This window comes from Hemicordylus capensis, chromosome 1 (genome assembly GCF_027244095.1).
Source record: "Hemicordylus capensis ecotype Gifberg chromosome 1, rHemCap1.1.pri, whole genome shotgun sequence".
Taxonomy (NCBI): Eukaryota; Metazoa; Chordata; class Lepidosauria; order Squamata; family Cordylidae; genus Hemicordylus; species Hemicordylus capensis.
The window spans coordinates 208,430,503-208,446,187 of NC_069657.1; the positions used below are offsets into that span (position 1 = coordinate 208,430,503).

The 15,685-nt window shown below is 43.2% G+C and overlaps 1 protein-coding gene across 8 annotated transcripts in view; it reads right to left on the minus strand.

Moving 5' to 3' along the window:
- Positions 1–1,284: 1,284 nt before the first annotated feature.
- Positions 1,285–15,685, minus strand: part of CALCRL (calcitonin receptor like receptor) — a 126,550-nt gene continuing 112,149 nt past the window's right edge. For all 8 annotated transcript variants that reach the window (XM_053272313.1, XM_053272343.1, XM_053272333.1 and 5 more), the window contains 3 exons: positions 13,579–13,797; positions 12,760–12,801; positions 1,285–6,277 (listed from right to left, as the gene is read on the minus strand). In XM_053272313.1, the coding sequence (XP_053128288.1) occupies positions 6,059–6,277; positions 12,760–12,801; positions 13,579–13,797 (480 nt within the window). In that variant the 3' untranslated portion in view covers positions 1,285–6,058. The remainder of the gene's footprint in view (positions 6,278–12,759; positions 12,802–13,578; positions 13,798–15,685) is intronic.

The window sequence follows — 15,685 nt, forward strand, 5'->3', positions numbered from 1 at the left end:
AAGTTGAGTTTCTCCTATTTAAAAAAAGTTGGCAGACAGAATTAACGGTGCAATGGTGTAATGAAAGAAACTCTGAACAAATACAAGACTTTGCTTATGGAAGTGGGAGGAAAAACAGAACAGTGACCAACCAGTGGGATGGTACAAAACTTCTATTCAGATCAATAATACAAAAAATGTATACCTCTTTAATGAAGACACAGTAAAGGGAAATCTCTGTACATGTATCTCACCATATCTAGGGAACCCAATAAAGTAGGCAAGCACCATGCTCAGACAGAAAAGGTTTGCTCATGCAATCAAATGAATGCACATAGGATGAGGCTGCAATGGTGCTACCTTTCTACGTGTGTTGATTGTATCAAAATTGGTCACATGAACAGTGTTCAACAGTGGACAGCTTTATATGTAACAGTGGCAAGTAAGGAGGAGAGAACCACCAGTTTCTGGTGAGCACATGCTCCAGGTGTATTTGTACCTCTTTCAGAGTCACCCAAACTTGGAAATGTTGGGTCCTTTCCACCAGCTGACATTTGTAATCTAGGTTTGAAATTGGGTGGCAGAAGGTGGGTGGTGGAGGGGATCCAACATTGGCAACCCAACACTTTTGTTGGGTTTTGGACAACACAAAAAGAGGAAAAAACACATGCCTAAAGTGCTCATTTGCCAGGAACCAAGGGTTCCCTCCTACTTACTTGCTACTTACTTGCTACCTTTATGTGTGAAGCCACCCACTATATAGCACCTGCACATTAACAGTGCTATGTACAAGGGCAATGGAATTATGGTAAAAAGATCAAGAGCAACATTTTCAGACACTATTAGAATTCTTCAAAAATAAAGTCTTGACACTCAAACGTAGCCATTTGACTATTCCATATAGCTCTAGTCAAGATAAATAAAGTTGGCATCGATTCCTTATCAGATTCTGTATTACAGGAAGCCAGAAGCTGTCTAAAACCAATAATTTTATGGTTCAAAACATTTATAATTTGTTATTCCAAATAGCTGAAAAGGAATGCCACTGTGGAAACCACCTTGACATGAAATTTCATATCCCATCCCAGCTCCTCCATCGCATAGTACATAGCTGTCATGATGTTTAATTGGGGTGCTACAATATTGAATATTGTTTGATATCCAGTACTGCACAGCATGAAACTGGAACAGAGATGCGTAAGCCAGTAGAGAAGAATTGCTGTGACACTTTTCTTACAATGTTGATATGCTACTTTAGCTTTCGAGAATAATTTCAGGCTTTTCAGGGATCACAAAAAACCCTGGTCATTTCTGACATTTTATTAACTGAATGCAGCAGCAGCAAAATAGATATTCATTAATTTGAAGAAATATCCAGAAACATTAAAAATTTAGAGAGTTATTGTTACAGATAACAAATGCAAGGTAAGAGCTTTAAAAAACATTCCCCTTTCTGAATCCTGCTGATGTATATTTGCAGTGAATAACAGAAAGAAATGGAAGTGGCATAGTTTTAAAAGAGATTTCAACAACCTTCAGAAATGCCATTATTCCAAAATGTCCACTAACATTTAGAACACAACACATCATCCTTCCCATATGAGAATATAATGATTTCTAGACAGATGAGTTAGAACCTACCATTTGCTCATGGGATTCCTGGGTGTAAGCCACTAAGACAGGGCTGCTCAACTTCAGCCCTCCTGAAGATGTTGGCCTACAATTCCCATAATTCCTGGCTATTGGACACTGTAGCTGGGGATTATGTGAGTTGTAGTCCAAAAAATCGCTGGGGGCCTAAACTGAGCAGGCCTGCACTAAGACTTGGTTCACATAGGCATGATTATCCCAATTACAACACCAAATGATGACTTATCACAGATTAGTCACTAGAGAGCTTTCCTATCACCTGATATCCATTCTCATGTAAAACATTTTCAACAGAGAAGATTCACTTAGTCACCTGAGAATCCACAAGTAATGACAGATCATGTAAAGGACATGCATATTTGAAAAAGCCCTGTGCTGTGACAGTGCAGCACCAAAGTTGAAAGTGTTTTAATTTCCAGCATCAGTGCAAGGAAATGATAGGTGGGTCTTAAAGAAGGTTAAAATTATGTTGGTGGGTCCTTTAGAAATAAATAAAAGTGGCTGCCAGAAAATGTAATGGGGCAGTGTCTGTCCTATTACAGACATGAGGCCAATCCAAAGTCCAAGAATTTTCCATTTGTCTTCTATGAAAAAAATATTCCAGAGGCACACAGAGATCCTACACTACATATGCAGAGAATTCCCCATCATAAGAAAGCCACAGCATGGCCTTGGGTGTGATCAGCTTATTCTGACTTTTACGCAGATGTGTCAACTAAGTAGTTTCTTAGATCAAAATCTATGAAGAGAAAAATGTTCAAGTGATTGCTGGACATCAGAGGGTCTCATGTTACTTTTGAAAGACAGGATACCACACCCATGTCCTGAGATCCAAGGAAAAATGCTGTCCAACAGCTGTTCAGTGATGTGGGATGGGGCCAACAGCAGGGTTTGTGTGTCATCTTCTCAAGAAAGATGCATGCAGTTGAGTTTAATTAAAACATGACATTGGCCCGGTTCAGACATAACATAAGCCTGGTTTCATGAGAGGTCCCTTAATCAGGCATGTGTGCGCCCCCGCCCCCACCCCTGCCAACTCCAACTTTGAATGTGAGGAGAGGAGGAATTCTACTTCTTATCCTGGACAAACTAGGATCTCTCATTGTATTCAAACTGAGGAATCCTGGTTTATTCTAGCCCACGTTTCAAAATAAACCAGGGTATGAGGCTGAGATCTATCCCAGCTACAAATATGAGGGACTGTAAGATCTTTCAGTGGAAGAGTTCCTTCTGACAATTGGAAATCTTGTTTAGCAATAGCTCTGGCTTCTGAGATGGCACCAGGCATTATTTACATGCTATCAAACAGCCATAACAACGTTCACAACCATATAGGGTAAAAGCAGTGTTTAGTTTTGTTTTCTTAAAAGAGAGATTCTTTGGAAGCTGAATTTTCCTTTCTTCTAGGGAATTTGTGACCTGCACTGAGCTCTGCATACATCTACACTTTTCAAAATGAAGAAATGGCCCTGAGAATAATGTTAAATATGTAACATCAATAGCCATTTCATATTCAGCCAATAACAAACAGCCAGTAGCATACTGAAAAAAGGAGCAAAGAGCAAGCATTCACTAAACTTTCTGTAATGCTTTCCTGTGAATGTAATGATAAAATCATGTTGACAATCATTCAAAGCCTTTTGACCCCCTAAGCATTGCAACTAACTAATTAGCTGCCTATAGAAGCCCGTTAAATGACAATTAACATACAACCTTGAAAAAGAAGCAAGTCGGACACTTCATGTTTCACCACAACACTTGAAAACAGATTGTTCGGGGGGGGGGTGCGCGCGTGCGGCGGGGGAGATAGAGTTTCTTTTCATTCTTCCCCAGTGGCTTTCACAGTCAGAAATACTTCTGCAGGAGAAAATCCTATCAACTATGATAGAAGCTGAACATCTCTGTCTTTCACATTAAATTACAGACTCTGGGGGTGGGGGGAATCTTTTTTTTTTTTTTGCCAAGTCATTCCAAGCACTCACTTTTTCACTTAGTTCCATGTTCTTACTCATTACATAAGAACAGCCCTGCTGGATCAGGCCCAAGGCCCATCTAGTCCAGCATCCTGTTTCGCACAGTGGCCCACCACTGTATGTATTCAACATACATACTTTAAAAAAAATTAAAACATTTCACAAAAGCACAGCATGCTGCATTTCAAGACAGTTCTTACAAGACTTCCTGATGTTTTTAATACTACAAAGTATTTTCCACAACTGTGATTAGCTAAAAATACAAACAGAGCTATTATCCACTGAAAGCTCTTCTCAGTTTAAGTGAAAGCAGCAGAATAAAGCCCAGTAACATCAACCACCACAAATTAATAAGGAAAATCCTTACCTAACTCTTCTATACAGACCTTAAGAGGTTTTTCTCATAAGGCTATAGCTGCAAGCCTGCACAGTTAGGCTCTCACATATCCTATTAACTTCAATTGGATTTAAGCAGCTTAACTGCGTGCAGAACTGCAGTTCATTTTCAGAAGATAGTGGAAGATACTCCACACTTTTTCTAGTATAAAGTGCTGGTTGTAGGCTCTTGAGAGTTCTGCACAAGACAAAACAATATCTATGTCTGAGTGACTTCCAATGAACAAAAATAGAGGGCAAAAGGAAAGTAAACTGCCTTCAGGCATTCCCCTGCAAAAGCCAACATGCTCTTGACCAACAGTCAGATATTGCCTAGGCTTAAACGCTTGAACTGAAGTGCTAACCATTATCTGTTTGTGGTACTTGGGCTCTGTTTACACCATAATTATTTTCAGGACAAAGAGACTCAAACGGGCTGTGTGCTCTAGTGCAAACACAGAGCAACTGGACAGGATCCCTTTATTAAAGGCGTGGGGAAACCTATTCATCACATTAGAGCTCCAAATGTGCATCACAGTTCCCATAGCTGCAAAAGATTGGAAGGAGGCAGCAAATGTGAGTATTAGTAATTGTAAACCAAGCATCTCTGTAGAACAACCTTGAAATGGCAGAAGTACACAATAAAATGCTGGCCTTAATATTCCGAATGCCTTTGTAATATGCTCAGTCCAAAACAGTGGTCAAAACTAGGGATATGCAAGAAGTTTTGACGCTGAAATGTTTCAACTCAAAACAAGCCATTTCGAACTCAAAACGAAACCTTTTAAAGAAAGGGCCTGCTTCAAGATAAAACAATGCCGTTTCAATTCGAAACTTAGGGAGCACCATTTTAGAGGTCCTTGCTGATTAGTTTTCTGGCACTGGCTTGCAATCCTATGGGGGCTTGTGGTAAAGGTTAAAAATTAGTTAAAAATAGCCCACTTGCCCATATCTTTTGTGGGTTGGGTAGTAGGTAGCAACCATCATGCCCTACCACCCAACCCACTTTGGTGTTCCTAGGAGCTACACATGGGGAACAATTGGGTGTTTCAAGTTCCCCCATTGTTCCCTATGGTTGAAACCACTCAAAACATTTCGAGTTTTGTTCCATTGAAACAACTGGGTTGACCGCTGTTTCAACAAAACGTTTTGGCCTTCTGAATTTTGTTTCAAGCTCAAAACAAAAAACAAAATCTGTTTTGTGCACATCCCTAGACAAAACTAGCCAGCATATTGGCTCCTATTGAGCTAAGGTTTAGTGGTGACTAACAGCCCAATTCTATGAATGTTTACTCAAAAGCTAGTCTCGTTGAGTTTCATGGATCCTAATCCTAAATAAGTGTGCACAGGATTGCAGGTTACGGCTTACTAAAACCATTGGAACACTTTAATTATGATTCAGGTAAGTCACTACTGATTTTAAACTGGATTTGAATTATTGTTTATACAGCAGATTTACTATCTATCTTTGTCAAAGTTAAATGAAGCACAGTCAATCTGAATTGTGCTTTGCAATACTGAATCTGCATTTGGTACTAATTCAGGTTATGTTTGTTGGTTGCACTGAAAGACAACATAATATGATAAATACAGTATTTACAAGTTTTTGTGAGCAAGCAAAATGGCCTCAAAGAGAACCCAGTCATGATACAAACTACTGCAAAAATAAGAAACCTCTTTTGAATCCCTTCATACAAAATAATTGCTCACTTTGTCTACACAGTAGAAACTGAGGAGGCAAAGTTATCCATTTTGATAATATTTATATGTACAAAACATATACACAGATGCATAAAACTAGAGCTTGATTGATCCCAATTAAAATTTCAACAAGTATTTTTCTAGATGTTGAGAATCCAGAGGTCGAAGTCTAACATTTCATTTGATGGGCATGACTAGCTCCAGTGTACAAATGAACAAGAACAACACACTCACAAGTAAGATACTATGCTAATGGCATGAGCACATATGGGAAACGCACTGAAATTCATCATATCCTTCAAGATCAACCATGTCCGAAGCTCGACAAAAAAGGTCCTCTCTGTTCATGAAGTCATTCATACAAAATAGAGTCTTGTGAATCAGCCATACAACTTGTCAGCTTTAAAACCAATATTTTCCATGTCATGGTAGCTTTTCCCATTTAAATGTTCACTGTTGCAATCGTGATTGTAGCTTTGGCCGTCCGTGAGAGAGGTGGAGACTGTGTAAGAAGCTGAGCGAAGAGCGTCAGAGTGGGCAAAGCTGTGCTCAAACTGGATCCGATATTGATTCCAATGTCTTGTCAGAACAGACTGGACCTTTTGCAGGGAAGAGGAAAACAAAGACTAGGTAAGTGAAAGGAAAAGCTGAGGGTTAGCACTTGAACACTAAATCCTCACCTACAGATGCTCTGGGACACTGACCTCACAGTGAGTCAAACAATACGCTTCCTGCCTCTTTATGAACATAATAAGCTTCCAGTTCCAGACTCTTTGGTCAATCAGGTCATTTAATGCCCGTATTCTCAAACTGTGGAGAATATGCTGTGCTTTCTTCAAGGGGCACAGTTTGAAGAAAACACAGGCAATTGTGAAGTGAGGTGTAGCTTCTCCTTGACCACTTGCTCTTTCATTTTCACAGTACTAGGACTCAGACAGCTGGATGTTTCCATGACAACTGTGCTGACAGAGTGAGGTGGCTGATCAAGCTGCTCCTACTTTTCACACTGGGATTCCTCCCTTCTCTGGAGTCTCTTTCTGTGAGGACTTTAAGCAATGCTCTAGGCCCACAAGCTACACTCCCCTTATTTGCCACAAATGTGCTTGTCTCCAGGCCCAGAACCTATCCCAGCTGAGCTCTCTGGCTTTAGCACACTGGGGAAGTGCAGAGACACCCTAATTGGCTCTCGCTATCACATCTTTTGAGAATTCCCGAACAAGGGTCTGCTTGCAGATTTCCATAAAGTGGCTGCAATTTTACATGAAGGGAAACTTTTATAAAACATAAAGGCTCTCCACACAAGCAGTGTGGAGAGCCTAAGAAGGTTCTGCGGGGAGAGCGGGCTTGACTAGCCCCTTTGCCTCCTGTGGAAACTCCAGCCCAGACGGGGAGCAGCCTGCCTGTCTGCTCGTCTGTTGCCAAGTTCCAGCTGGCTGGCTGCCAGCCTCCCAGACTGAACTGCACCACCTGTCACTTGTCCTGGGAGCTGATTGTGGGAGGAGCAGCTTTCGGGGCTTGCAGGCTTAAAAACAAGGAGGCTCGCCAAAGGCGTAGCCGTCAGTGTGGCCGCTGGGCTGCATATAGGCGGCCAGCCGGCCTTTGGGGCTGGGCCTGAGAGTGTGTGACTAAGGGGCGGGGGGTTGGGTTGTGCCAGGCCTTTTGCAGGTATGTGTTTGGGCTCTCTTGAGTGGGATGGTGCTGGGGGTGTGCCCGGCAGTTCTGGGGTAGCTATTACTGAAGTGGTGGGGAATTGAAGAATTGGCACTGGCAGAGCAGCTGGCCTTTACAGGGGAAGGGAAATCAGTAATTTGGTAACTGTTTCTACTTCCAACTGCTTTGTCAACTCTCAGTCCTCGGGGAGCATCTCCAATGACCCACAGAGTCTAGCTTTGCTCCTCTGCAATGCCAGGCCAGTTCAGAATAAGACTGAAATTGTCCATAATTTGATCGTGGATGAGGGAGCTGACCTGGCATGTATAACTGAGACCTGGTTGGGGGAGGCGAGTGGTCCAGTGTGGGCTCAGCTTCTCCCTCCAAGTTACTCTGTCATGGAGCAGGCCAGGGGAAGTGGGTGGGGGTGGGGGTGGAGTGGCTGTGGTCCATAAGAATACTATTTCCCTTACCAGGGCCCCTGTGAGACAGCTGACTTATATTGAGTGCATATTTTTGAGACTGGGGATAGATTGGGGATTCTGCTGGTGTACCATCCACCCCACTGCCCAACTGACTCCCTCACTGAGCTGACCGAGCTGGTCACGGAGTTGGTCTTGGAGTCTCCCAGGCTCTTGGTGCTGGGGGACTTCAATATCCACTTTGGGAATGGCTTGTCTGGTACAGCTCAGGAGTTCATAGCGGCCATGACAACTATGGGCCTATCCCAATTAATTTTTGAACCAACTCATGTTGCCGGCCACACACTGGATTTGGTCTTCTGTTCGGATCAGGGGGGTGTTCCGTGGGTGGGGGATCTGGTGGTTACCCGATTGTCATGGACGGACCACTACCTAGTTAAGGTTTGTCTCACAGCCGCAACCCACCCCTGCAGGGGTGGTGGACCTATTAGGATGGTCTGTCCGAAAAGGCTGCTGGACCCAGTGGGATTTCAAAAGGCCTTGGAGGATTTTGACGTTGGTGCGGCCGGTGATTCTGTCGATGCCTTGGTGGGAACCTGGAACAGGGAACTCATCAGGGCATTAGACCTGATTGCTCCTAAGTGTCCCTTCCGACCTGCTTCAAAAATGGCCCCTTGTTATACTGAGGAGTTGCGAGGGCTGAAGTGGTTGTGTAGGCAACTACAGCACACATGGAGGAGAACTTGGTTCGAATCTGACAGGATGCAAAATGTGTCCCATTTGAAGACTTATGTGATGACGGTGCGTGCAGCGAAAAAGATTTTGGTCTGCGCGGATTGTTACTGCAGGTTCACGCTCAGCAGAGCTATCTCACATTGTGAGGAGTTTAGTCTCTGCTCCTTCTATTTCAAATAAGTCCCCGGAGTCATTCTGCCATGACGCTTATAATGGGTTCTTTGAGAGCAAGGTCTCCTTTATTCGGGCCGACTTGGACTGCACTATTTCTGCAAGGTCTATGAAACAGGTGTCCAGTGGGATCCCTCTTGCAGTATTAGATTGGGTTAGTTTCAATCTGTGACTCCTGAGGATGCGGATAAGCTGCTTGGGGCGGTGAGGCCTACCACCTGTTCTCTGGATCCTTGTCCGATTTGTCTGCTTCTATCTAGCAGGGAGATTGCTGGAGGTGGCCTAGTTATCATAAATGCATTGCTGAGGGAGGGGAGGATGCCTCCTTGTCTGAAGGAGGCAATGGTTAGACCACTCATTAAGAAGCCTCTCCTGGACCCCTTAGCGATGGATAGTTATAGGCCAGTCTCCAATCTCCCTTAGTTGGCAAGGTGATTGAGAGGGTGGTGGCTGCCCAGCTCCAGGCAGTTTTGGAGGAAACTGATTATCTAGACCCATTTCAAACTGGCTTTAGAGCTGGCTATGGGGTTAGACAGCCTTGGACGGCCTGATGGATGACCTTTACCGGGGAACCGACAGAGGGAGTGTGACTCTGCAGGTTCTTCTGGATCTCTTGGCGGTGCTTGATACCATCGACCATGGTATCCTTCTGGATCGTCTGGGAGAGTTGGTGATGGGGGCACTGCTTTGCAGTGGTTCCACTTCTATCTCTCGGGTAGATTCCAGATGGTGGAGCTTGGCGACAGTTGCTCCTCAAAATGGGAACTGTTATATGGAGTCCCTCAGGGCTCCAATCTGTCACCAATGTTTTTCAATATCTACATGAAACCTCTGGGTGAGGTCATCAGGAGGTTTGGTGCTGGGTGTTATCAGTATGCTGATGGCACCCAAATCTACTTCTCCTTTTCATCTTCAGGAAATGGCACTCATTCTCTAAATGCCTGCCTACAGGCAGTAATGGGCTGGATGCAGGATAACAAATTGAAGCTGAATCCAAGCAAGACAGAGGTGCTCATTGTGGGGGCTCAGAATCTGAGGGGTGAGTTAGATCTTCCTGTGCTGGATGGGGTTACACTCCCTCAGAAGGAGCAGGTGTACAGCTTGGGAGTACTCCTGGACCCAGGCCTCACCCTGGTATCTCAGGTGGAGGCCATGGCCAGGAGTGCTTTCTATCAGCTCTGGCTGATTCAACAGCTGCGCCCGTTCCTTGAAGAGAATGACCTCAAAACAGTGGTGCATCAGCTGGTAACCTCCCAGCTTGACTACTGCAATGTTCTATGTGGGGCTGCCTTTGTCCGTACTTTGGAAACCTCATTTAGTTCAAAATGTGGCAGCCAGATTGGTATCTGGGGCAACCCGGAGAGCCCATATTATGCCTGTCTTGAAACAGTTACACTGGCTGCCAATATGTTTCCAGGCAAAATACAAAGTGCTAGTTATTCCTTTTAAAGCCCTGAATGGCTTAGGTCTGAGTTATCTTAGAGAGCGTCTTCTTCTGCATGAACTCCACCACACGTTAAGGTCATCTGAGGAGGTCCGTCTCCAGTTACCACCGGTTCGTCTGGTGATGACTCAGAGGCGGGCCTTCTCTGTAGCTGCTCCTGGGCTGTGGAATGCACTCCCAGCACAAATCCGTAATTTGAGTTCATTACTGTCTTTTAGGAGAGTGCTTGACCGGGCCTTTCAGGATTTTTAAAGTGCTGTAAACTGTTTTTAAATGGTTGTCCTAGTTTTCCAGGGTTTTTTTAAAAAGAAAAATCTGTTTGTATGTTTAAATTGGTTTTATTCTGTTTTTATAGTTTTGATTTTAATTGTTAACTGGTTTTAAATGTTTTTATCCCATTGTAAATTGCCCTGAGCCATTTTAGAAGGGCAGTATATAAATCGAATGAATAAATAAATGAATAAATAAATAAATAAAACAAATAAGGGGGAATTAAGTGGGCTTGCCGGTGGGATCCGGGTGGCTCCTGCCAGTTCACACATGCGGCTGGGCTCCCTTAGTATGAATAGCCTCATAGAAAGGCTATGCACACAACCTAAACAGAGGGTGGACAGGGGACTAGAAAGCAGGGATGCACTTACGTTCCCCCCAGACAATTGCTGAACTCCTTTTCGGTGCCCTGTTGTGTGCCCACAAGATCTGCACTGTATGGAACAGCATGAATCTCTGGAGGCCGTGACTCATTTTCCCAGACTCCCATACACTGTGCAATGAATGTGGTGCCTTGGGCAATTTCCCTGGGAGTCGAGTGCTCTGTGTATGCTTGGGCTGCATGCAGCCAGAACATACACACGACACTGGTGCCGGGGTTGAGAAGGGCTACCTGCGAGAGCAGCATCAGGATTGGCCTCGATCCCAGCGGTGCACATGGGCAGCCCAACCCAGGCTGGGTTGCTGTAGCCTGGGTTTGGCTGCTTGTGTGCACAGCCTTAATATCTAACAATGATACAGAATAGTCTGCAAGTGCTTGATTCAATCTAGTCTCTGAAATGAAGTCAGTTTCAACTGGCTCTCTCTGGATGGAGATTCCCTGGGGACCTCTATACACTGGTGTGAGCTACCAGGAGGAAGGACAGTATACAGATGTGATCAATAGATATTCTACAAAGAGACTGGCCAATGCCAGATGCTCAGCAAGGTATAAAATAATCTATCCTCCTAAAAGTTATGAGCTGGCTTATGCTGGCAAGAGCTCTCAATCAGTGAACCTGATTCATGTTTCCATAAAGCCGATGGAAAAACTGTTTCCTGAATAGAGTTTAGCATGCTTTCCTACATTGGTTAAAAATACATGGGATAAAATAGATGAAAGTACTCGAGGGCCATATTTGTTTATCCGCTTCATTGAAAGGAAGTTCTGTTTTACAATAGTTTCCGTTCATACAATATGGTAGGCCACCTGTGCAACAGGAAACTGGATTTACTAGGGGCTTGGGTAAAACAGTAAAAAACTCCAAGCAGAACTGACATCAGGAGTGGAAATCTGCATAATCTGCACTATTATTAAATTTTGTTATCGTTTCCTGAGAAGTGCTGTCCTAATACTACAATGTCATGTCATCACTCCTCGTGCATGTTTATTATACTATTTAATGCTAAATGGCTCCAGAGAAAAACTGATATAGCAGTTTACATCCTTAGCAAGCCATCTAGAATCCCACATATCCCTCTTTTGGCAACACAGCACCAGTGTTCCCTGTAAGAGGGATTCTCAGATGCGGGTGACTGCAACTCCCTTCATCCCCAGCCAAAGGCCACTTCAGCTGAGGATGCTGGGAGTTGAAGTCAACAACGTCTGGGAATCCCTGTTACAGGGAACATTGCATAGCACCAGTGCTGTTACCTCTCTTCGGTCCATGGTCAAGTGGTAAGAAATGCATTTCTTTCTTGAAGGAAAATTCAGGTGACTTCCTGCCTCATACTGATGGCAAGTCAGTACTTGAGAAACATCTACAGTGAACAGTTAGAGAAGCCTGGTAGTCCTAAACAGTATATATAAGCCAAGGAGTGTGATGGTTTGTATGACCACACCAACCATGTGGTGGCTGTTTTAAATCTCGCTATATGAACACTGCCTCACATAATGAGTCTTTGGTGGGTGGCAGTACACCAGCAATCATCACTATTTTCCAATCAGGGGCTACTTTGGCCTTGAAGTGCTGACCTCCAGAAAGTGCTATGCTTTCCCCAGCACAAGAGGCAGGACGCTTCAAGAGAACTGAGCACAGCAGCATCTTGGAAGGCATGCATGGAACCCTAGGAAATGTAGTTCTTCCCAGAACTGTGCCAATAGAACTCTAGGGAGAAAGCACTGGGAAAGATTACATTTCTCAGCAATCCATGCATGCCTTCCAAGATGGCACTGGAGCACAAGAGAGCTTATTTTTTTGCTTAAATGGGCCCCACCAGTACTGGGCAAAGCACTGCACTGCATGGTGGGAATGGTTACCTCCACATGGTGCCAGGGGGCTGTGCAGAGGATTCAGCTTCAACTGAAGCTCCTCACCAGAACTTTGGTTGTTCACAAACTCATCCTAGGCCCAGTTTCAACCAAATTATTCTAACCCAATTCCCCAAACAATAAAATCAGTTACAGTACCTCTCCATTAAAAAAGCAGAAAATTGTGGACACCAACAAACCCTGCAGAACAAAAGAGGATGTTAACTTTTTAAAAAACACATTTGGATTTAAAACTTGGATTAAGAATAATATAATTAATTAAAATCAGATTCATATAGAAGAATCATGTACTTACAGCTTAGCTAAAAATTCAGGAGTGAGCATAATTTTCTCCTCATAACCCCCAATACAAAAAGCTTACCTTTCTCATGCTGCTTGCTACCCTGATTAGCTAAACTTACTTATTTTTGTTTGAAAATGCCCTTCTTTGTAGAAATGTCCTCACTCTGAATAAGCTTCACTCGCCTTTACTGATGTCAATACAAAGCTAAATCTGATTTAAATCTGAACCATTTCGAAACAAAGCATGGAGGCAAAGCAGCAGCTGATCAGGACTGTGAAGAGCTCATTCTCTTCAGCACCTACCACAGGGATGCCAGGTTCTGAATTGTGTGCCAGGGGGCATACTCCAGATGCCCAAACACTTTTGTTCCCCTTCATGACCAGTGAAAAACTGCCAATGGGTGGGGTGGGGGGTATTTCATAAGGAAAGAAAATGCTATTGAAATGCCCCCAAACCCGTTTTGGTGCAGCCCTACACGGACTACACTGAAGATCTTAGCTTGAGAATTCATTGCAAAGCTCAGATTTCAACAAGATTCAAAATGGGGATACTCCTTACAAGGTTCACAGCTCATGCTTAGATAAGGCATTGATTAAAATGTACAGAGTCATTCACTTTGTTGGCATTCCTGTACCAACAACCCAAACTGCAATGTGTGTCTTGAGGTGTCATACCTGATAATGCACAAGGATATGCATCACATAGTCATAAATCTCTTCGGCAATACGGTCCACAGGTCTCCAGGGAAGTAAGACAAATTCAATGCCAAGGAGGGGCACTAGAATGAGGGTGGCTCTGACAGCTTTCATGTAGAGATTGGATTCTGCCTGGTGGGTGACTTTTAGCTTGGTTATCAGAACACGAACAATGTTCAAGAGGAAAAAGAGATTCACCTACAAGGAACAAAAACAGAAACTGTTAATGTTCTAGCAAGCTAATTTTAGAAATGTTGCAATACAAAAGTGTACATTTTAAAGATAAGTTTTTTATACAAAGAGAAAGGCAAGGGGGGGGAGCAGTGGAACGGGGCAGACTATACTGAGGGGAGACTTCAATATGAAAAACAGCAAACACTTAAATACAAGCAGACAAATATGTTTCAATCCCATAAAAGGTGAACTGGAATGTTTAATAATATTAACTGTATACATTTTTAATTATTTAGTTGATAAACATTTCATTTCCATTCATTGGCCAGCACTGGAAGTGGGGAGCAGGTTTTCCTCTTATTGTGCAATTAGGTAAAACAATGATCATGTGTACACATTTTTCCTTGTCTGCCCAGAAATATAACACAAGACTTGGTGGGATGGGGTCATAGCTACAAAAAACCAAAGCAGCCATAGATCTGTGGAGAAAATAAACCTCTCCAACCCAATAAACAGGTTCACTGTGTCGTGATTTATGTGTCAACCCTGAGCTAAATAAGTCATGGCCACCGGAAATCTTTATGTAGGAAACTGCTGTAGGAGCAGGCCTCCTGAAAGCTATGGCCAACATTTCAGCTTGTTTAGCTGAGCAAGGTCTTTAATTCTTTTACATGGGGTTTATTTAGATTTAAGACTACTTATCTGCCTCATCTAACCTCCTATTGTACATTCAAGCAGCATGTCCTTCCTTCACAGATTAAAATTAGCATTCTCTTCCCACTCCTTAATATGGAATAATCTTCAGAGCTATGCATTTTTGAGCTCTCCCTGTTTTGGCCTTTGACTCATTCTTCTAGCATGCAGATATTTATAAAACACAGTATTGTAACTTTTACATAAAATGAAGCAAATTAAATCATCTCTAAGAAAGGAGTACAGCACTATGAAGAAAATGAAATTCTTAAGTAGCATATGGAATGAAGACCCTAAACGGGAAAGCTGCTACTGCATCACCATCACACCAGGCAAGGCTAGAAGGGTGCAACCCAGCTATGTCGAATTCCTTTGTTTTCTTATCTGAGGCAGGGTCTAAATAGGGTCTGAGCAGCAGCAGTTGGGTCCTCATGGCTTACTATAATTTGTGACCATCCTGAGTTTCTAGTAGAATGTGGATATGATTACATACATCTCTCGTGTCACTTTGGGTTGGATCCTAAGTATTTCTTCTGTGGATGGAAGGCACTTCCTGTTATGCAAAGGGATTTGCACTGATCTCTTCTTGCTGCAGCCCTCCAAACCACATGCCATTTTTTTCATTCTCTGGAGCAATTTTTTGTGGGGAGGAGGGCTTGCAGAGGAAAGGGAAGATTGGTAAAAAGGCCCCGCTCTTGCACAAATGATTCCATCTTCCATTCTTAAAAGAAATACTGGGCATCCAATGATTTCACTCCAAATGTCTTTTGGGGTATATTTTCAGTATTATGATGTCCTTTTTGAGGACCAGACCTTCATACAGTATTCAATGTATCTGCACCATGGGTTTATATCATATATTTATATATGATTTTATATATTTATTTTCATCATTTATGCAAATTCCTTAGTGATATGAGGGCAGAAGAAGGGCTCCACCCTCACAGAAAGGCTGGAGAGCAGCTGTGGCAAAGGCTTATTCCACAGCCCAGAGTGCATGGAGGGAGAGGGGGAAGATATTTTTGCTTTTTTTTCCCCCTCCCTACAAAAGCCTGCAAAAAAAGGGAGGGAAAAGAAGTAAAAATCGCTTCTCCAACCACGTGCGTGCACGCTAGGCTGCATAACAAGCCTATGCCACAGCTACTCTCCAGCCTCTCTGCAAGGGCAGAGCCTTTCTTCCAGCCTCATTTTCATATTCAGTTACACTGGTCAGTCTTTT